Here is a 23,714-nt window from a genome sequence, read left to right as displayed (position 1 = left end):
TAAATGAAAAAGAAAAAATGTAAAAAAATATTGAAAAAAAAGATGAAATATATACGATTTCTATTACTATTTTTAAGAGACGACATTCTTAGATGAGCTCAAGCGATAAACTATGTAACATGAAGTGTGCTATACGACGGCTTGTATTTCTTCCTTCGCAGTCTTTCACTTGACAGATCAAAGTGACGTTAGCGACTTCTTTGATTCACAGTTAATGACAGCTGACATCGTTTCGTTATGAAAATAAAAAGCTCGCGCCGACACATTAGAAAGTATGATGAGTTAACGTGACCGTGCTCGAATGATCTTTCGCGGGAGAGAGAAGATCGGCGTTAAAAGAATCCCCGGGGTTTGACCATATCGGTCGAACAGGTGTGCGAGTACGATGTGGGAATAAACGATTAGCATCCGCGGGATCATATTAATCGCCGCTACATCGCCAATGTTGCATCCGCTCGCGCATCATTTCGTAATCGAAAAACATATATCGGCTTCGAACATTTTATGTCTCCGCTCGCATGAAGGCTTAATAAGCGATAATGGCGCGCAATAAATTAAAAATTTTTTTCTTAATTAATTTAGCATATTTTTATATATTAAAAATTTGTATATATTAAATATTTTTATATATTAAAAATATATTTAAAAATATATTTTTAATATATATATTTTGACAAATTATATATTTTTAAAAAATAATATATATTATTATATATATTTATTTATATATTATTATATAAATAAATTTTTAAAAAAATATATTTTTAAATATATATAAAAATATATATTATTATGTACATGTATAAATAAATTTTTAAAAATATATTTTTAAATATATATAAAAATATATATTATTATGTACATGTATAAATAAATTTTTAAAAATATATAAGATTAAATAATCATATCGTTTCGTCGTGTACGCGACGAGTCTGAGACGTCTCAGATTAGTTTGGAAGCACCATCGTTTCGAGAGATCTGTGTAATTTTTCACAAGATCCTTGAGACTTGACAAAATCGGAGGCGCGATTATTTTTTTCGTGAGAATCACGGAATGACATTTCGTCGCACGACAGTTTCTGGCCGATTCGCAGAGCAACGCAAGAAGGAAGAGAGACAAAAAAGACTGCAGGAAACGGAGGTTCGAGAGTCTTGGGAGGAAAAAATGGAGGAGACGAGTGGCGCTAGGCGATCGGAAGTATGTCAAATTACAAAGGTCCGCGATATTAATGATCCTTAATGACATGCCCTCCTCTGTCTCCCTGGTTCCGTTCGGGGCCCGATTCGCGAGCCATCAAGATTGGGCCCCCGGGAACCCGGTGGACCCGATTCAGAGAATCGGCATTAAAAATGCAATTACTAATTGGCGGAGGCTCTAATAGCCATATAAAGACAAACAGTGGACTAAATGCTAAAGTAAAATACAGGCCGCGCGATATTCTTCTTTTTTATTTACCGATCTTTTTTTTCTTTCTCCGACCCATTTGTTCACTCTTTTCTTGTCATAGACAGACACTTGACGAGAAGCTACGTTAGCGAAGAGGGGACCAGTTCCCATGTTTACGACCGGTTCGGCATTTCCGGTCCAATCGCGGATTTTTTGCCAGCTCTCTTTGTTTCTGCCGGTTCGTTCGTTTGTTTCTGATTCGCGAGAATCGTAATTAAATCTATCGTTTTGTCGACAGATTCCAACCTCGAATCTTTGGGACCTTTCATCCTTTAATTACGGCGCATGTATAGTTAATTCTTTTTATTAAATTAATATTAATAATGTTTAATTATTAAATTCATAATTAAATATGAATTCAAAATTTAAGAATTAAATATATTAACTTAAAATTAGTTGCTTATAAAATTAATTTAGTTAATTATTCGAATTTTATCAATTTTTTTAGTGTGTTAATCGGCTTTGAACATTTTATGTCTCCGCTCGCATGACGGCTTAATAAGAGATAATAGCGCGCAATAAATTTAAAGTTTTTTCTTAATTAATTTAGCATATTTTTATATATTAAAAATTTTTATATATTAAATATTTTTATATATTAAAAATATATTTTAAATATATTAATATTTTTAATATATAAAAATATGCTAAATTAATTAAGAAAAAACTTTAAATTTATTGCGCGCCATTATCTCTTATTAAGCCGTCATGCGAGCGGAGACATAAAATGTTCGAAGCCGATTAACACACTAAAAAAATTGATAAAATTCGAATAATTAACTAAATTAATTTTATAAGCAACTACCTTTAACTTAACTTATTAAAAAAAAAATCATTAACTTCCGCAACCCTGATATTAGGACAGATAATTAGATACACTAATAATGTCAGGTCGAAAGAAGCATTCCTGACAATGCTAATTCTATTTGTAGAATTGCACGCTATAGTTTTAACATCGAGGAGATTTCTCAGTTTTGCAGATGCAGCTATTTGGCGGCATTCGTTATATTCTGTCATCCTCCTCATTATCGCGCGTCTTCTGCGAACGACGATACACGTCAGATCTCGTGACGCGTGACACCCTCTTCGAGTTCGTTCTCGAAACGCACGTTCATGGAACTGTAACGATTCTCCTCATTAGCTTTATTATACAAAAGTTTGTTTTTGTCCAACACGCAAGAGAATCCAAACAACGGATATGTGTGCTATATATGTATTTTAGACGATACATTATGTTAATACGCACTTACGACAGACGTCTATGTTCTGCGAGAAAAAATATTCGGACTCGGTTTAATTGATCTAATTTTTGGATTGAATTTTATAACATCGTTATAATAGAAATATATAATTATGATTTATTTGATATGGAGATAAAATTGAAAAAATGTTACGTGAATAAACTTTTGTTTTATATACAAATGGTATCTATAGACAAATTATACTAAATATAATAGGCACGGTTTCCCCAATTTCTGTTTGCTATAATAGTCACGCAGCTCCGACCGAAATTTTCCCACGCGATGTGCAACACTAGAAATTTGCAATATTTCTCCTTTTTGGTTACGTTTAGCGGATGTCGTGTGAGAGTTGATCATTTGTAATTTTAGTGTTCGAAAATTCGTCTTCGTTTCGCTTAGTAAAAAAAAAAAAAAAAAAAAAAAAAAAATCGTAAAAGATTCGAAGAAAAGAAAAGATTAAATTTTGCAAAAAATCGTCAACGATTTGTGAACAACATCTACAACTTTGTGGATAATCTGCAATCTTTTAATAATCTTTTTATTTTCTGACGAAAAATCTAAATCCTCATGACGAATGCACATCGTTGACAGATAATGAAGGTAAAAGGCTTGGTTGTAAAATACTTTGTCCAGGTAAATAATAAAACGTGCAACGCCGAGATGGCGAGATTTGCTAAACGTAATTGGTTTTATGACATATTTTACGTGGAAAGAGTTAACGGACGTTTCCATGGAAACTGGAAGGAAAAAGAAAAGATTCGGAAGGTAACGAAATCTCAAAGATGTAACAATGTTATGCTGATGAAATTGAAGCAATGTTGAGATCTATTTCGTATTTACGCAATCCAAACTGCCATCTCTTACACAAAGTGTATTTTCTCTTAGAATTTACTCTGAAAAAATTATGGTAATCGTGGGATGTGATATAGTATTGGAATAATTTTCCAAGAGATTCTCTGATTAATATTTATCATAAATAAATAATATTAATATCTACCACAAAATAATTTAAGTCCGCAAAGAACCTTAAATAAGATTCGATAGAAATTGATAGCTCAAAACATGATATTTTATTATTTATTGTTATTATTAATTATTGATTATTTTTTATTATTATTCATTATTTATTTTCTATAATCTAATTTATTATAAATTAGTATCATGTAAAATAATTTAAGTCCAAAGGACCTTAAATAAGATTCAGTAGAAATTGACAGCTCGAAACAAGATATTTTATCGGATATTTTAAGATATTTTATTATTTATTGTTATTTATTATTATTGATTTATTATTTTCTATTATTATTCATTATTTATTTTCTATAATCTAATTTATCATAAATTAGTATCATGCAAAATAATTTAAGTCCAAAGGACCTTAAATAAGATTCAGTAGAAATTGACAGCTCGAAACAAGATATTTTATCGGATATTTTAAGATATTTTATTATTTATTGTTATTTATTATTATTGATTTATTATTTTCTATTATTATTCATTATTTATTTTCTATAATCTAATTTATCATAAATTAGTATCATGTAAAATAATTTAAGTTCAAAGGACCTTAAATAAGAACCGGTAGAAATTGACAGCTCGGAGCAAGATATTTTATTATTTATTGTTATTATTAATTATTAATTATTTTTTATTATTATTCATTATTTATTTTCTACAATCTAATTTATGTCGGATGTGAAGGCGAAGGTCAGACGCATCGATACGTTAATCGCATGAAGAACGTACGTATATACGAGAACGGCGCGAGCGATGAAACTCTGTAACTCACCTTGTATGGATTCTGGCGAGGCTGGCTCCTCCTTATCGATTCGTCCAAGCGCGTCGCTGCCTGCAACAAAAAGCGCAACAAGGCTCTCGTTAGTGACACCGCCGCTATAAGCCGATCGGGAGGAAAATCGTTCGTTTCCCGTAAGAATGATGCGATACCAAATGCTTGTTGTTGTTTCGTTTAAATTGCCGAGCGCGCTCTTATATACATTGTACGGTTTTATCTTAATTATATTAGGGTTACTTGTATGTGTATTTCTCCTTTATTTTTATTTTTTTTCCCCCAGAGAAGAAAAGAGGATAACGAAGACATTGATTTATACTTTTGAGCTTCTCTCGTCTTCGTTGATTTTATTAGAGAATTATAAAAGAATATATATATATATATATATATATATATATAGAGCAAGAGGAGAAAGAGAACACGTACAAGTACACAAGGCGGCACGAGAGAAGCCAAAAGAGATAATCGGATACAGGCCAAATAATGCGTATCTCTTGCTGTATTCATTATCATTTCAATAAAATCAAACTCTCCGAATTCGGATTTATTGCTCGCAAATCGCGTATATGGGAAATTTATTTTGCTATCGAAGCACAGCTATAAGCAACTCGCCTCTCTCTATACAGTCTTGTCTCTCGAAACCCACATCTACGCCCTGATTAAAACCAGGGGGTCAACAACCAGGGTGTCTAGCAGACTCAATGAAAAAAATTCCCTGATTTTTTCAGATTTTCCAAGACTAGAAATTAATTTGATCCCTTTAGTATTATTTAGACTTATTTAGACTTTTTAGTAGGTATTATTTTTTCCAAATATATAATTTGCATACATCTACAAGATAAATCAATTAAATATTAAATCATTAGCATGCTAAGAGTCAAGGAAACGTTTATATTTATTTAATCAAAAATTTCAAATTATTGAAACAAATGTAGAGTAATGTGAAAAAATTCAGATAAATAGTAAAATTTTCTGACTTTTTCTCTGACAATTCCATATTTATAAAATTCCCTGACAATGGTCGGTTTTCCAGATTTCCCTGACCGCTACACGGAGAGAATTTTCTCTTAGAATTTAACCTGAAAATCATGTTAATTGTGGGACAATACAATATTAGAAGAATTTTATCAGAATTTCTCTGATTAATAAATATTTACCACAATAAAAATATTAATACGTACATAGTAAATTGTATTATGTGTATAATAAAATTAATCGGACATATTTTATATCTTATTGTGATAGATATTAGTGTTTTTAGTGTAGTAAATATTAATTAGAGAAATTCTTATAAAATTCTTCCAATACCACATTGTCTCACAATTACCATAATTTTTAGGGTAAATTCTAATAAGAAAGTGTAGACACCCTGTCAACCCAATCAGACTTTGGGGTGGTCGAATTCTGTTAAAGGAATCGCAATTTCCTGAAAATCGGACGGGCCGATCGATCGATATTCAAATAATCTTATTTGTGAACCCTAGCCTTCTCTCTTCCAGAGAAGATGGTGGTAATTCGGTACATATTTTATTCGGAACATATTTCACATCTTATTATGGTAGATATTACTATTTTTAGTGTAGTAAATATTAATTAGAGAAACTCTTATAAAATTCTTCCAATATCACATTGTCCCACGATTACAATAATTTTTAGGGTAAATTCTAACAAGAAAGTGTAGACACTCTGTCAACCCAATCAGACTTTGGGGTGGTCAAATTCTGTTAAAGGAATCGCAATTTCCTGAAAATCGGAGGGGCCGATCGATCGATATTCAAATAATCTATTTGTGACCCCTAGCCTTCTCTCTTCCAGAGAAGATGGTGGTAATTCGGTACACATTTCATATCTTATTATGGTAGATATTAATATTTTTAGTGTAGTAAATATTAATTAGAGAAACTCTTATAAAATTCTTCCAATACCACATTGTCCCACGATTACCATGATTTTTAGGGTAAATTCTAACAAGAAAGTGTAGACACTCTGTCAACCCAATAAGACTTTGGGATGGTCGAATTCTGTTAAAGGAATCGCAATTTCCTGAAAATCGGAGGGGCCGATCGATCGATATTCAAATAATCTATTTGTGAACCCTAGCCTTCTCTCTTCCAGAGAAGATGGTGGTAATTCGGTGCGAGGATGACCGTCATACGTCACCTCGGCGAGGAGGGACAAGTTTGTGGGGTCCGGCGGAGACTCCAGGGGCGCGCGACCACCTACTGCCCCCTGGGGGGTCGCAACTCACCCCTGAAACGACTGTATTCAGATAATCCCACCTTTCCCTCCTTCCGCTCTTCTCTCCTCTCCTGTTACTTCGTATGTCGTATTTGTGCCCGGGACGACATTTCAATACATTTACTCCTGCCGCGGATAACCCGCCACAAATATGGGCGGATATACGTGTCCACTGTGTGGAAAATAGTAGTAGCCGGAGTAACGACCACGTAGCACATAGATAGTTCCGGAGTAAAAGGGACGATAAGTAAGGATTCCGTGACTCTCGCATTACCAGCGTATTGAAAGATTAGCGGGTTTTATTCGCGCGATAAATCCAGCTGACCGATATGTATATTTAGACTTTTTTTCATTATTCTTCAAGGTGCGCACAACAAGCGTTTAATTGTCTGACAGTGATATAATGATGTGTCCTCGCGTATAAATTGTTTATACAGGGTGTATCTAAAAGCAAAAAATTTTAGAACACGATTCTCTGCTGAAAATTAAGGAAGGTTTCTTATCAAAATCCCCATTTCTCGAATTTCAGATAAATTAAAAAATGAAACTTGGTGAATATTTTTCACTAATAAAAAGGATATTTATTAATATTTAAAATTAATAAAAAATTAAGTGTAACTTTTCTCTCTATATGTTTATATAAGAAATCGCCCTTAATATTCGACAAAGAATCATCTCCTAAAATTTTTCGCACTTATTTAGATACACTATATACAAAATTTCCATTTTTTCTTAGCCTTAAAAATATCAAGAAATTAATAAACAATTGAATAAAAGAAGGCTTATAATGAATTTGAGAAAGTTACGTGAATAATAAAGCCAGGTTCATCAGTTTTCGATTTCAAGTAAAATTTAATAATTTCATTACAAAGATGTATAGTAAAATCGTAGAGAAATTAAGTCCGCGGATTATATAAAGAATCTATTATTAAAGGAACAATTTTGGGACACTGTGTATATTTATCGTCTGCTCTCTATGCACTCGCATGCAATTCCAGATATCCAGGTCGGTGCAAAATTGAACAAAGCGAGTTCCTTGACGAGACCGTTTTCATTATCGAGCGAAGGACTTGCTTCTGGAAAGTAGTACGCGCTTACATTAAATATGAAGAGCGACCTCGCGCAAATAATCCCAAGCTAGAGCTTGTCTCGTGCCGAGGCTCCACTTTTCCTCGTGCACAAATGTAATAAGGCCTCGAGCAATCTTTCTTGCAAGTTTAAAAAAAAATACGTATAACAAGAAAAAAAGTATCATGCATAATTCATCAGTATAGCGATCGATCGATCGATTGTTAGTATTGATATTAAAGAACACGAACGATATTCTGATCCTCTCACGAGCGATTATATTTCTATGTGTGTGTGCAAATTTATTTTGTCCATATAAAATATAAAAATAAACAGATTTTTTTAAACATATCTTGACGTATCGAGATCGACTTTTCTCTGCCCTCGCGCGCGATTCTTTTATATCGAGAGTCTCGCAAAATTCTCGTTTAATGGTAAACGTCAGCAGGTACGACAATTTATCAAAATGAAATACCGACTGTCGAAGAGCCGGTCGCCGCCTTTAAATAGGAATGAACGGGGATAAGTACGACGATGCGCCTTTTCCACTCGTTCGGCGACTCTCCGGAGGATCATAAAGAAGTTACGGTTTGCACATGCACTTTTTTTTTATCTCATTGCACGTATCACGCGACGAGTGTGTAGTCCCATATACTCGCGCTTTCTCCTTTCTTCTCTATTTCCCTTCATGAAAAAATGAAAATTACGCCTATATTCATATATTAATCACGAATCATTTCTATCAGAGTGTCCAGCAGACTCAATGAAAAAAATTCCCTGACTTTTGCAGATTTTCCAAGACCAGAAATTTATTTTTTCCCTGACTTTTTAGTATAATTTTTTCCAAATATATATCTATATGATAAATAAATTAAATGTTAAATCATGAAATCCTTGAGATATTTTTGTCAACAATGAAAAGGTTCGAAAGTTGAAAAAATAAAAATTTAAATCAATTATATAATCTGCATTACGTACGATCATCGAAATAAACATGTCACTATTTAAATGATCACCTTTTTTATTTATATTATATCAAATTTTATTTTTAATATATTTTAACAAATTATAATACATATATTTTAATATATTGATTGATATCTAATATCACAATAAAATTTTCAAATAAAACATTTTTAATAAAATTAATGTATTAATTTTTAATAAAAAAATGAATTAAAATGAAGTTCTTGAACAATATTATAATTCTTGAGCAATGTTATAATATATTTTGAAATATATACCTAATATATTGAAATAAAATAAAACAACGATGAAAATATAAATTAACAAACACGCTATGGATGAATCGACTTTTAACAACAGAAAATTAGCGTGCTGGGAATCAAGGAACAGTTTATATTTATTTAATAAAAAATTTTAAATTATTGAGACAAATGTAGAAAAAATCCAGATAAATAGTAACATTTCCTGACTTTTCCCTGACAATTCCAGATTTTTAAGATTTCCTGACCGCTAGACATCCTGTCTATCCATATAAAAAAAATCTGATCGCGATCTCCAGCTTCGCGAGAAAAAAATTCGTCATAAGATAAAAATGTGCTAAATAAGCTTTTTTTATTATTTATTTCTTTTTATTATTCAATCTATATTCAGCTGTGTAAATATTAACTCTTGTATCAATGGATGATTTTTTACTTTTTTATCAACGTACTAAACAGGACAACACATATTGCATTGTGATAAATTCTTTATAGCAGTTTCTGAGTATCGAACATTCTTTCTCGTTATATTTTAGGAATTTTATTTCCGAATACAAAAGACCCTTTGTATTTCGTTTCGGAGCAAAATTTCCGACATTTTTAACATTTAAAGTAGGATATCGTTTCAATAGAAGGATTAAATCTCTCGCAAGCTTTATATATTTTTAAAATATATTTTACATATATTTTATATATTTTTTATATTTTACTCGCTCTTGGAAAATTCGCTCGGGCACGAATAAAATACATCCTCTCTCTCTCTCTTTCTTTCCCGATTCCTCGAGCGATCAATGCCGAGATTTCCGCGGCCGGGCATCAATTCTGAAGTACGTCACGGCATTGTCGGCGCTCACTTTTTCACTTATTAATTCGACACGTCCGACGTTGAATCGCGTGTCTGCGGCTATCGCCCCAAATATTCTCCGCGTCTCGGGTATTCATAAAGGGCACAGAAGCCTGGCCTTCTATATGAGTCTTCTCGTGCAAGCGCGGTGCTTTTCGTGACGGGCAACACACCCATCAAGAGGCGATCCCATTCTCCGTATGACGTATGTGCACACGTGACACCTGTAAGCCGATATACCGCGGACAGGTGCCCGTCTTCGATCCGCGAAGACGGAAGCATGTCCGAGAGAGCCTGTCATTATTATTATTATTATTATTATTATTATTACGCGATTATGATCTCGTTTTCGCCGGAGGCCGATTTTTATCGATCGGATGAATCTCTCTCGGGCGCGAATCGGCTGTGATTAGTCCCCCCCGTATCGATGATCCGTGAAATGTGTGCGATGGAATAAATGAGAGTTCACATTCTCGAAGAGAGGAACTTTTTGTGCAAAGGAAATTTAAAAAATATAATTAATAAAATATATTATAATGTAATATATTATATTATAATATATAATATATAATATATTATAATATATAAAATATATAATATTATATATTATTATATGTATATTATAATATATAATATATTATAATATATAAAATATATAATATTATATATTATTATATGTATATTATAATATATAATATATTATAATATATAATAATAAAATATAATTATATTAACAAAATATATAATATAATTAATAAGAGATAAAATTAAATAAAAAATGTTATATTAATAATCATAAAATAAAATTAAACACACATGTGGAGAAAAAATGTCGAAGCCGCATCTTGTGCTTAAATAATTTTTGTAAATCGATTTTTCAGATCGAGAGTTCGATTCTCGTCGATATAAGAGTCGCTCAAAGTTATTCTTGGGGGCGAGTCCGATTAATAAAACTCGCGATCAATCCGACGCGTGGCCGGTGTATATATCTATAGGTTGCCGCAGACGGGGAAACGAGATTTTAATATTTAAGCCCGCGGGGCACGATACAATAAGTATAATAAGCATAGAAGAGCGACCGCCGCGCCGGTCGGCGGTTGCAAGAGACGGTTGCAATATTAATGCTGACATTTCAGTGCTTTGCGGTAGTTTAACCGCACTCCGGTTTAATGGATGCGGCTTCCCGACAGGGACGCTGCGCACAACTTCGCCAATCTTGTCATGTGTAATTTTGTCTTTTATATATACATATATGTACATATCATTGAAACGATGAAGCTAAAATAACTGTCTTTTAATTAAACACACATTAACTCGGTGCTTTTATAATAAATATAATTTTTTTATAATGATTTATTATATAGGATATCTATCTCAAAATCTTGTCAACAAATTCTCTGAGAATATTCCCGGATCTTCCAAGTATTTTTGTTTAAAATTGCAGATTAAGTAGGTATATAAGTGAGTCTCTAATGTTTTCTGCTCATTCGATTACAAAGACAGTTATGCAGTTTTTCTAGCATTTAAAATTGATATATTTCAAAATAATAAAAAATATATATCATCTAAAGATATATAAGATATAACATCCTAAGGATGTACTAATTTATTTAAATACATATTATTAAAAAATGAACAATTTGTTCCTCAAATGTTGAATGAGAATAAAATTATAAAAAACACAATTTTCGAAAACATTTCCTGGAGTCCCAAGAAAATTCTCGATTTTCCCAACTCTTCTAGGGAGTAGATACTACTCTTTTATAATAAATAATTTATATTACTATAAAAATTATTATAAAAAGTTTCTTATAATATTTATTATAAATCATGCAGTTATGTGTGTTTAATTAAAGAATAAATCGTGATTTTATGCAATTATTCATGCTGCAACATATCATCACAAAGTAAATTAAATTTTTAAAAATAAGATAGGTATGGGCCACAGAATGGAGGAACTTAAAATAAATTAACTTTTGCATTCACTTTCATATGTATATCTAATCAATACGCGGGAGTGAAAAATTTCGGTAAAGATGCAATATTTGATATTCAACCTGCTACAGAGTGTTTTAATAATTTGAAATTTTTTATTAAATAAATGTAAATTTTTTCTTGACTCCCAACACGTTAATTTTCTGTGTTGTTAAAAATCGATTTATCTACAGCGTGTTCGTTAATTTATATTTTCATCGTCGTGTTATTTTATTTTAATGTATTAGATATATATTTAAAAATATGTTATAACACTGCTCAAGAATTAAAATATTGTTCAAGAACTTCATTTTAATTCATTTTTTTATTAAAAATTAATACATTAATTTTATTAAAAATGTTTTATTTAAAAATTTTATTGTGATATTATGTGTTATAATTTGTTAAAATATATTAAAAATAAACTTTGATATAATATAAATAAAAAAGGTAATCATTTAAATAGTGGCACGTTTGTTTCGATTATCGTACATAATGCAGATTGTATAATTAATTTAAATTTTTGTTTTTTAACTTCCAAACCATTTCATTGTTGACGAAAATATCTCAAGGATTTAATCACTGAAAAAAAATCATTGCACTTAACAAAATTTGCGGTCAAATACATGCAAATAAATATTAATGTAAATAAGAACTAAATATTTTGTTTTTAACAAAATACTTAGTTCTTATAACATTGGCATTGCAATTAAATTAAATATTTAGTTCTTATTACATTGATATTTATTTGCACGTATTCGACTGCAGATTTTGTTAAGTCAAATATTTTTTTCCGTGATAATTAAACATTTAATTGATTTATCATATAGATATATGCAAATTATATATTTGAAAAATATATAATTTGACTATTATATACTGATTGTATATATGACTATTATATATTGACTATAATATGACTATTTCATATTGACTATAATATGACTATTATATATTTGACTATGACTATTTGCATATCGACTATAATTCGATTATTATATATTGACTATATATGACTATTTCATATTGACTATAATATGACTATTATATATTTGACTATTACTATTTGCATATTGACTATAATTTGATTATTATATACTGACTATAATATGACTATTTCATATTGACTATAATATGACTATTATATATTCGACTATGACTATTTGCATATCGACTATAATTTGACTATTATATACTGACTATAATATGACTATTTTATGTTCACTATAACATGACTATTATATATTTGACTATGACTATTTGCATATCGACTATAATATGACTATTGTATATTGACTATAATAATACTAAAAGGTCAGGAAAAAAATTTTCTGGTCTTGGAAAATCTGAAAAAGCGAGGGAATTTTTTTTTTTCATTGCGTTTGCTGGACACTCTGCGCTAAAAAAAATGATCCTGAGCGAATGACATATGCGACGTATTGTTGACTCGCGTCCCTATGCGATACTTGCGCGATTTTTCCCTATATTTATTTTCCTCCCCTCGGTCCAGAGCATCGCCATCCCGTCTCCGTCGCGGATCATGAATACGAAATGCCGGCGGCACCTGGATACATCTCTAGTTTCCCGCGCGTGGCGGCGGTCCAGTCCCTCTCATCAATTTTTGAGAACCTCGCGCGCTGCGGGCGATATGTATGCATCGCCACCCCCCGACGCCGATAACCCGATATGGAAACCACGTTTCCGGTCGACCGACGGCGCCGGCCACCGCAGAAAATCATACCTGATGCCGTCCTGCAACGTCCGCGTGAATAGTGATGAGAAATCGCGGCGAAGTACTCGCGCCGAGAGCCGATTGGACGGTGCCATCGCATACGTGATCCTGCGATCTTCGATTCAACCCCCTTATTTCGGCGACGAATACCATATTCTCAGCACGAAGCTATATGCATTTCGGGGGAGGCATCGATTTTCCAAAATATTTTTCAACATTTACATCTATACAAATTTTGCTTTCCATAATTATAAATAAATATTTATTATTATATATATATCATATTATTTTTAGATTATAATCTAAGAGAAATAAGAAGACTCTTAATTCTCTCGAATTACGTAACATTCAGTTGCAAGAGAGATTTTACCCGCGTTCTGAAAAAATCCACAGGTTAGACGGGCCTTTAAATTCGAAACTTTTCAAGCGGAAGAGGAAAGAAACCGGCTGGGAGAAGAAAAAGAGGGAGGAAAGTTGGCGTACCATATATACGCGAGCCGAGACTTTTTCCAATTACAAACGGCGCCATTCGCGAGCGTTGGTCGGCGGCGATTATTTTTGAAACAAGAATATTCCTCTCTCCGCCCCGGGACATAATGAGGAAGCGGAGGCGCAGTCGGAGGGCGCGATAATGGCGGCCGTTATGAAGAAATCAACCCACCCCGGGCGCGCACAGCCACCCTTTGCGCCTCAGTCCGCCGGGCGAGCCACGCTGGTAACCCACTTGATCTTCCGTTTCCATAGCGACCGCCTTGTCCAACGAACCCCCGCCGATTCGGACCGACGGGGGTGGCAGCGCCGATGGTGGTGGTTGCGAGCCTTCTTTCTTATTATGAGAGTTGCTCCACCCGAACGGAAGGGTTGGGAGAGAGTCTGTCTCTTCGCTTTTCGCTACCCCCAGAGCACTTTCGCAACGCACATTTAATGATAACTCGATAAGTCGAAAGCAGGCGTTAGAAACAAACCGAGTTATGTGCGAGAAGATACTTAAACGCTCATCTCCTCCATTCGCGAGTTGCTCTCTTAGAATTTTCAACATTTTCAAGTTTTGATAATTTTTGAAAGAAATTATGGGGAATAAATTTTTTTCCGGACGGAAGATTGATATGGTGTTCTGTAGACTCGATGAAAAAAATTTGCCTGATTTTTGCGTATATTAAATCAATTAAATGTTAAATCATGAAATCCTTGAGATATTTTTGTCAACGATGAAAAGATACGGAAGTTAAAACAAAAATTAAATCAATTGTACGATCTGCTATTTAAATAATCACCTTTTTTATTTATATCAATTTTTTTAAGCGTGCTGGGAGTAAAAAAAAAGTTTATATTTATTTCATAAAAAATTTCAAATGATTGAGACAAATGTAGAATAATGGTGTAAAAATCCAGATGAATAGTAAAATTTCCTGACAAAAAAAAATGCCCGGTTTTCCAGATTTCCCTGACCACTAGATACCCTGAATTATGTCGAATTAACATTAAATAATAAATATGTATAATCCTGTAATTAATGATGTAATATGACATTTTTTTATTCATACACTGAAAAAAATCCATGTACTTTTACATGGAAATTACTAGTACATAACTGGAAAAGTTAGTTGTTTATCACTGTAATTTTTTCTCCATTTGTTTTAAAGTGAAAATACATATTAATGTAAAAATACATGTAAAATATAGGTAAAATTACTATTTTTATGCAAAAATCATATGTAATTTTAAATTTACTATTTTTACTTTATTAGAGTTTTATTTTATAAGTATTTATCCATTTTATTTATAACATTATTTTATAGCATTTATACATTACTAACATTTCCTATGTGCAAATTCCATGTTCAGTGAAATATTTTTAATCTTGAAAATATTTAAGAATATGAAATTACATATAATCTGTAATCTTCCATATAAGAATCAATATTGCATGATTATGCTGGGTCGGAAGAAACCTAGCTTAATCATGTAATTTTACATAAATATTTTTTTCAGTGTAGGGCTAGTAAAAATAAAAAAATAGCGGCGTAATCAAGAGAGTAAAAAATGTGCATTTATCGACCGATTAATTCTCTCTTTCCCTTTCAATTTATTACCCCGAGGGTTTCGTGCACGATAATAATTTGTTTTCTCGCATAAAGTAATTAATTACATGCTCTTTCGAGACACATTTCCGGGGAATCTGCGTCAGCCTCCGATGCAGCCTCCGATATTTGGGCGTCTTGAATGCCATGCGGTGCATCGAATGCATTCTTCCTAGGATTAAAATACTTGGATTAAAGCGGGGCCATTTGGATAAATTAACGCTAATTTTCAATTTTCTCTCAAAGTATAAATATTCAAAAGTCTCTCTTTATCGTATCAAACGACCGATAGATCTAAAGGTTTCCAAAAAAATATTCAAATTGCCTCACTCAACATATATTTTATAACAAATACCCTGCACTAAAAAATTCATTTATTAACTTGACTAAACTTTTCAACTAAATATTATTTTGTTAATTAAACATATGAAAATATTTAAATAAAATCTAACAAGCGTATATACACTGTAAAAAAATATGTAATATATTACTACAAAAATATGTAAAATTACATAAATAATAAGTGTAAAATTACACAATAAATAATAGAAATCTTTACCTTTTCATTATTTATCATGTAATTTTACATTTATTATTTATGTAATTTTACATATTTTTGTGTAATATATTACATATTTTTTTACAGTGTAATATTGACTTTTAAATACTAATATATCTTCAATTAACAAAATAGTAAAAAATTTAGTTAAAAGGTTTAATCAAGTCAACAAATTTTTTTTTATTATATATGTACGAACTAAGTCGATCCATCGCGACAATCGAATGCACTAATTAATCTCGCGAAAAAAACTGCCGTCAGAAGAAGAAGAGGGTTAAGCAGAAGGCTAGGGTGCTGCAATTGCACCCCCAGCCAGATGATAAACAGGGGGAGGGGGAGTGATGCATAAGGGGTGTCGCGAATAAACGAGGATAGTCGAAGTGGGAGAAAAGCGATTTGAAATTGATGAGTCCGTCGCGACTCGGAAGAGTTAGGGGTCGCGTGCCACACCTCGAATGCATAAAGGACCCCCTTTTTTTATCGCGCTTCGACCCCCTCTAACACGCATCTTGTTTTGTCGCGCATGATGGCGCAACCGGGATGATTCAGATGATAAATCAAGAAGTTAGCTTTCTCATTAGACGATTGCATTTCCAGGTCTGATGATCAGTTTTGGGCATTGTCAGGGAATTTGATCAATCTGGAATTGTTAGGGAAAAGTCAAGAGATTTTATTATTTATCTGGATTTTTTTTACATTTTTCTACATTTGTTTCAATAATTTGAAATTTTTATTAAATAAATATAAATTTAGAATATGGATTGTATTCCTTCCTAAAGCAGTTTCTTTATAAAATAAATTTAAATAATAAATGAAATAAATAAAATTGAAAATAATAAATTAAATAAAAGTTTTTAAAATAATTTTAAATTTAAATAAAGCGAAAAAAGTTGAGTACATTACATACTTGATACTAATTAAATCTGTCATTGGCAGACTTCAAGACAATTCGACGTCACGGTATTCTAATTATCAGGGAAAAGTCAAGAGATTTTACTATTTATTTGGATTTCTTCACATTTTTCTACATTAGTCTCAATAATTTGAATTTTTTTATTAAATAAATATAAACTTTTTCTTGACTCCCAACACGCTAATTTTCTGTATTGTTTAAAAACGATTCATCTACAGCGTGTCTGTTCATTTATATTTTCATCGTCGTGTTATTTTATTTCAATGTATTATATATTTCAAAATATATTATAACATTGCTCAAGAATTATAATATTGTTCAAGAACTTCATTTTAATTCATTTTTTAATTAAAAATTAATACATTAATTTTATTAAAAATGTTTTATTTGAAATTTTTATTGTGATATTAGATACCATTAAATATATTAAAATATATGTATTATAATTTGTTAAAATATATTAAAAATAAAATTTGATATAATATAAATAAAAAAGGTGATCATTTAAATAGTTTATAGTGACACGTTTGTTTCGAATTGATTTAAATTTTTGTTTTTTTTTTTAACTTCCGATATGTGCAAATTATATACATATATGGGAAAAATAATCCCAAAAAATCAGGAGAAAAATAAATTTCTGGTCTTGAAAAAGTCAGGGAATTTTGAGTCTACTGGACACCCTGCAGCTGGAAAAATTGAGGATCCACTCCGGTGAGATTTTTCGCGCGAAAAATTGCCACAGCAACAATAATCGATTCGCGCACTATTTTACACGTACCTTATTTCCCGGGTACCTTTACGTTCGAATTACCGTGATAGTGTGCAGACACGTTTTCCAGCGACCGTTTCGCCGCACGTACGTTGGAGAACGAGGAGGCCATTAACAGGGACGCGTATACCAACATGTCGCCCATGGGGGTGGTTTTCCATGGACCCGAGGGGGAATTACGGGACTGTATTTCGCGCAGAAGAAGGGTAGAGAGAGGAAAAGTGCTTCACGCGGCGAAGTAATGGAGCCGACTTATTCCAGGACGAGAAAAACTCGTAGAAACAATCGAGCTGTTTTTTCGACGACGGCGAAAAATATTCGATGCATCGAGATCGAAAGACTGATGCCTTGCGAGGTGGGAAATTTCGTCCATCGACAATTGAACATTTTTTTCATACATTTCAAAAATTTTAATAAATTTCTTCTTTAATGAATATATTTAATTTATTCTGCACGAATAATTTTTCTGCATTTTATTTCTTCACGTCTTATTTTGGAATATGGATTTTGTATTCCTTCCTTTATCAAATCCTAAAACAATTTTTCTATCAAATAAATTTAAATAATGAATAAAATAAATAAAATGGAAAATAATAAATAATACAAAAGTTTTCAAAATAATTTTAGATTTAAATAAAGCGAAAAAAATCGAGTACGTTACATACTTGATACTAATTACTAATTAAAATCTTTTGGAATTATACACACCGCCGCTGCTAATCTCCGTCTGTCATGCAGACTTCAAGACAATTCGACGTCACGGTATTCTAATAACAGCTGTAAATCGCCGTAAATTGTGGCAGATTGTGATTAACGAGGTTTAAATTAGGTCTCACATACGATAGTACGCTAATACCGAAAATGCGAACTGTCGCGTTTGTGCTAACATGCTGATGTTTCTGCCTTAATTTTTTTAAAGAGTTCGCTTTATTAAACAAATCTATTCAATAACATAATTGCGATATGAATATTTCAAATTCAAATAATGTGTTAATATATAGCCATCAATATACTTGTCAAATATAGAGTGAAATTATAATCATTAAAGGAAATTAATTAAGCAAAGTGATGTATGTATATAACTTCAAAAGATTTTAATTAGCGTATGAAGTATATAATATTAGAATTTTTGAAACGTATAATAAAAAAAATATGAAAAAAGAAAAATATTATAAAACTGAAAAAGGAGAATACGATGAAAAATATGTAATTATCCCATAAGTATCAGTTTCAAATGAAATAAAAATGAAAAGTCACTCGACGCGACAAACCTGGAAAATAAACCAAAACGTCGAACAATAAAACGACGTCAAGTATTCCACGTTTCATCGACTTTTTCCGAACGAGGGGGTTGTTCTCGTTTATCTCGCAATCGGACGAGCCTCGGTCGAGCGATTTTAATTAAGGAACGTGTCGATTAAACGGACGATTATTATCCCCTCGGATGAAATATTCATCGAATGCAAAACGCAAGAGGCGCGCGTGTGTACAATAATAGCCCAGTAAAATTTTTATAGGGGATAAAATGGGGTAAATTTCAGTTTTTTGCCATTATCTCGAAAACTATCAATTTTTCGAGAAAAATAGTTATTATCAAAAGTGTAGCCTATAAAATTCTTTACAGAAAAGGTTAGTATACTTTATTTCATACAACTAATCGTTTTTGAGTAAAACGTGCGGTAAAGTAGCAATATTTATAATACATATTTTCTTTCAGACTTAATTCGCTCAATATCTTCGAAACGCTTAATTCTACGAAAAAAAGTATAATGACCTTTTTTGTAGGGAATTTTATGAGCTACAAATTTGATAATAACTATTTTTCTCCAAAAATTGATAGTTTTCGAAATAATGGCAAAAAACTAAGATTAACCGCCCTGGTTGAAATTACGGGCACTTTTCAGGATTTCATTCGAACATCGAAATAAAGGTCTCCACAAAAATTCAGCTTGATTTAAATTTTTTGAAGTCAAAGTCTTTACTGGACTATAAACTTCTTCGAAAAAAAAATAAAAAATAAAAAAAAAAATAATAATAGCGACGGAAATTTGCCTTAATTGGCACAATAGCCGAGCCGCGCAGGCGCGTTTAGCTCCCGTATACACAATCCTGACAATTAAGCGCGACATGCGGGAGATCCTGTGTGCGTATACAAGCCTATCTCGCGACCGCTGCTGCTGCTGCTCATAATTACGCGGTAATTAGAGAGGTTTGTCGGCAATTAACATCTTGAATATCATCGCGTCAGTATCGGCCGGTATCGCCGCCGGTTTCTCCTTTGATCCGCCGGATACTTCGCTCTCTGGCGCCGCTTCTCTCTCGGAGGACAAAGGTTCTAACCCTCTCCTCTCCTCCCCTGCTTTCTTGTAGATCTCCTATCAAGGCAGATTCTTTCGAGTCTACTTTGCACTGTGGTGCAGTTACAGAAATAGCTGCGCGCGATGGAATAGTGTTATAATTAATTTAGCTACTTGCTCGATTCTTGTTTTGCTTATTATTGTTATCATTATCGCGAGATTATTTACATAAATTGAATGTATTTATTTAATTATTTGGAAGAATGGATTATTCAGTTATTCCTCTTAAAATAAAATTTAATAACGATTAGTAAAATAAATTTAATTTAATTAAGTTATGCGTCTTTAAATAATAGAGTTTTGCGTAATAAAAATCGTATGATGTAATATCAATATATTATATAAAATTTTATTTCAACTTAAAATGATTTTCAAATTTTATTTCATTTATCTTATTAATTTTAATTATTCATTATTAATTTAAATTACATATGTATAATAAGAGTTATGAGTTATTAAGAGTTTCGCGTAATAAAAATCGTATAACATAATATATCAGTATATTGTATAAAAATTTATTTAAGTTCAAAATTATTTTAAAACTTTATTTATTTTATTTACGCTATTAATTTTACTTATTCATTATTATTTTAAATTACATATGTATAATAAGAGTTATGAGTTATTAAGAGTTTCGTGTAATAAAAATCGTATTACATAATATATTGTATAAAAATTTATTTAAGTTCAAAATTATTTTAAAACTTTATTTATTTTATTTACGCTATTATTTTACTTATTCATTATTATTTTAAATTGCATAAGTATAATTAAAAAAATAATGATAAATAAATAAAATAAATAAAATTTATTTTATTTATTTATCATTATTTTTTTAATTATAAAATTTATTTTATTTATTTATCATTATTTTTTAATTATACTTATGTAATTTAAAATAATAATAAATAAGTAAAATTAATAGCGTAAATAAAATAAAGTTTTAAAATAATTTTGCTTAGTCGTAGGCTAAATAATGATAAATAAATAAAATAAATAAAATAAATGAATAAATAAAATAATAAAATAAATAAAATAAATAAAATAAATAAAATAAATAAAATAAATAAAATAAATAAAATAATAAATAAATAAATAAATAAATAAATAAAATAAATAAAATAAATAAAATAAATAAAATAAATAAAATAAATAAAATAAATAAAATAAATAATATAAAATAAATTTTATTTATTTTATTTATTTATTATTATTTAGCCTACGACTAACAATAAGCAGACGACACTTATTGTTGGATATCAACAAAAGCTGTTCGCGTATGTCACCGATTCTCGAAAAGCCGGCGCCAGTAACTCGCTCGAGCACCTCCATCTCTCTGCTCCAGGCACATGAGCAGCAAGATATCTCCAAGTTTCCGATCCAGAAGAGCCTTATGTCTCGGTCGTTAATTGTTCCATCGACCGGAAATCCGTGTGCGCGGAAGCTCGCTCTCCCTTTTCTCTCTCTCTCTCTCTCTCGCGGCAACAAAAGAAATCGAATATCCCGCCGTCGTTTCTCTCCCTCTTCCACCCTCTCGACCATTTCTCGCCCCTTCTTCCTCTTTCTCGCCCCATTCCCCGACCGAGATATAATTTCCCGGGGCAAGAAGTTTCTAATGACAGAAAATCTAATATATATCGCTTCGAGAGCCGGCGGTTCTCTCTCTCTCTCTCTGCGAGCAGCTTTTCTTGTAATTAAGTTATAACTAAGGGGGCGTAGCACGATGGTTCTCCATCCGAGAGGGATGGTCGGAAACTTTGGATGCGAGTGGGGATGAGAGTGTGTTTCGCGAGAGTGGAAAACAATAAGGAGAAGGGTTCGCGTTAATCCGCGCCATATACATTACTGAGTTTCTGTTTCCGAACGGAAGTCTGCGTGACTTTTTCGATTTTCGAGAGATTTTTCGATCATAAAATATTATTATTATTCATGATTAAAGTCGCATTTTCAGGATAATACAGTTGCATAAAAGAGAAGTGCATATGTATATAATTAATGCACATTTTATATGAATTTAGAATTTCTCTTAGAATATACCCTGAAAATCGTGAAAATTATTTTATGAGTTTCTCTGATTAATATTTATCACAATAAAAAATATTAATATGTAGGTACGTTCACAGTGGAAAAATTTGTGTCTTCTTGTTAAAAACGTCTCCGTGAAAATTTTGCACATTCATGTGTTAATTTAACATATTACTGTTCTGTTATATAATTGAACTTAAATGTTAAATTATTAAAACAACCGAACAAAAATGTAAAAATAACAGAATGTGCATCTATTTTTAATTTTACGCAATAAATATATTCTGCTTTATTAGTAACGAGATTTTTCTGTTAAAATTTACAGAAAAAAATGTTGATTTTCTATTTTATAATATAAGTGGGGATGATAAAATCTAAGATTAACATATTTTTTGTTAATTTTTACATTAAAAGTATGTTAATTTTACACAAAATTTATTTCAAATTATTTGAAGTTTTGCATTTATTTTGTGTTAAACTATTAACACAATATTTGTGTCTCCATTTAACATATCCATATTATGTTAAATTAACACAAAAATTTCTGTGGACCGTTTGGGACATGCGATATTTGTTAAATTTAACAGAAATTTTTCAACTATGTACATAGTCAAATTAATCAAATATGATTTTTTTTTTAAATCGACCAACAGAGCCTTAGTAATCTCAAACCAAGAGATACAGTTCTGAATAATTAATTTTTCGTGCTTTGGCTCTGTTGGCCAGTTTAAAAAAAAAAACATTATATTTATATTCTTAATATTGAGAGCTGATAAAAATATTTCTTTCTGATTTTAATCAAATATATTTTATATCTTATTGTGATAGATATTAATATTTTTATTGTGGTAAATGTTATTTAGAGAAATTCTTATAAAATTTTTTCAATATTATTTTGTCTTACGATTATCATGATTTTCAGATAAATTCTAAGAAAAAATTCTTTCACGTGTAATTCTCTCACGGTCTCCGAAAATAAATTCTGCGTTGTGTAAAAGAGAGACCTTTTATATTATCTTCAGAATTTATGTTTTACTAAACGTCCGCACGCAGCAGGGATAAAGTGGTCATTTAAAAAAAATTATTTAAACAGATGTTTAGGGACAGTTTAGTGAAAAACCTCAATTCTGCAAGAAAAAAGTCAGGTTCTGTTCACATCGTATGACGAAAAACGGTGTTTGTATATCATAACTGCAACGCAGTTTGCAACAGCGGGGTGTAAAAGGAGAGTGAATCCTGAAAAAAGAAATGAAATGATCCTTTTAAATTTACTTTACAATGCATTAGTTATGCTCATACCGTTACACGGTTCAAGTATATGTTTTTGACATATTTAATGTCGATTAAAATATTTCACTAATACTTCCCTATATTAAAAATAAAATTTGAATGTACATTTTATTGTAAGTCTTCAAAAAGTTGTCTATAATATATAAAAAAATTATTTAGAA

At 31.1% G+C, this 23,714-nt stretch overlaps 1 protein-coding gene across 7 annotated transcripts in view; it reads right to left on the bottom strand.

Moving 5' to 3' along the window:
* LOC114945581 (uncharacterized) overlaps window positions 1-23,714 on the bottom strand; it is a 210,697-nt gene that overhangs the window by 35,196 nt on the left and 151,787 nt on the right. For 6 of the 7 annotated variants that reach the window (XM_085486163.1, XM_085486167.1, XM_029321864.2 and 3 more), the window contains one exon: window positions 4,478-4,537. The exons of the other annotated variant lie outside the window; for it this stretch is intronic. In XM_085486163.1, the coding sequence (XP_085342289.1) occupies window positions 4,478-4,537 (60 nt within the window). The remainder of the gene's footprint in view (window positions 1-4,477; window positions 4,538-23,714) is intronic. 7 annotated transcript variants of the gene reach the window in all.

This window comes from Nylanderia fulva, unplaced genomic scaffold, assembly GCF_048542155.1.
Source record: "Nylanderia fulva isolate GAGA-0341 unplaced genomic scaffold, ASM4854215v1 Scaffold11, whole genome shotgun sequence".
Classification (NCBI taxonomy): domain Eukaryota; kingdom Metazoa; phylum Arthropoda; class Insecta; order Hymenoptera; family Formicidae; genus Nylanderia; species Nylanderia fulva.
This window is presented reverse-complemented; position numbering and strand designations above follow the sequence as displayed.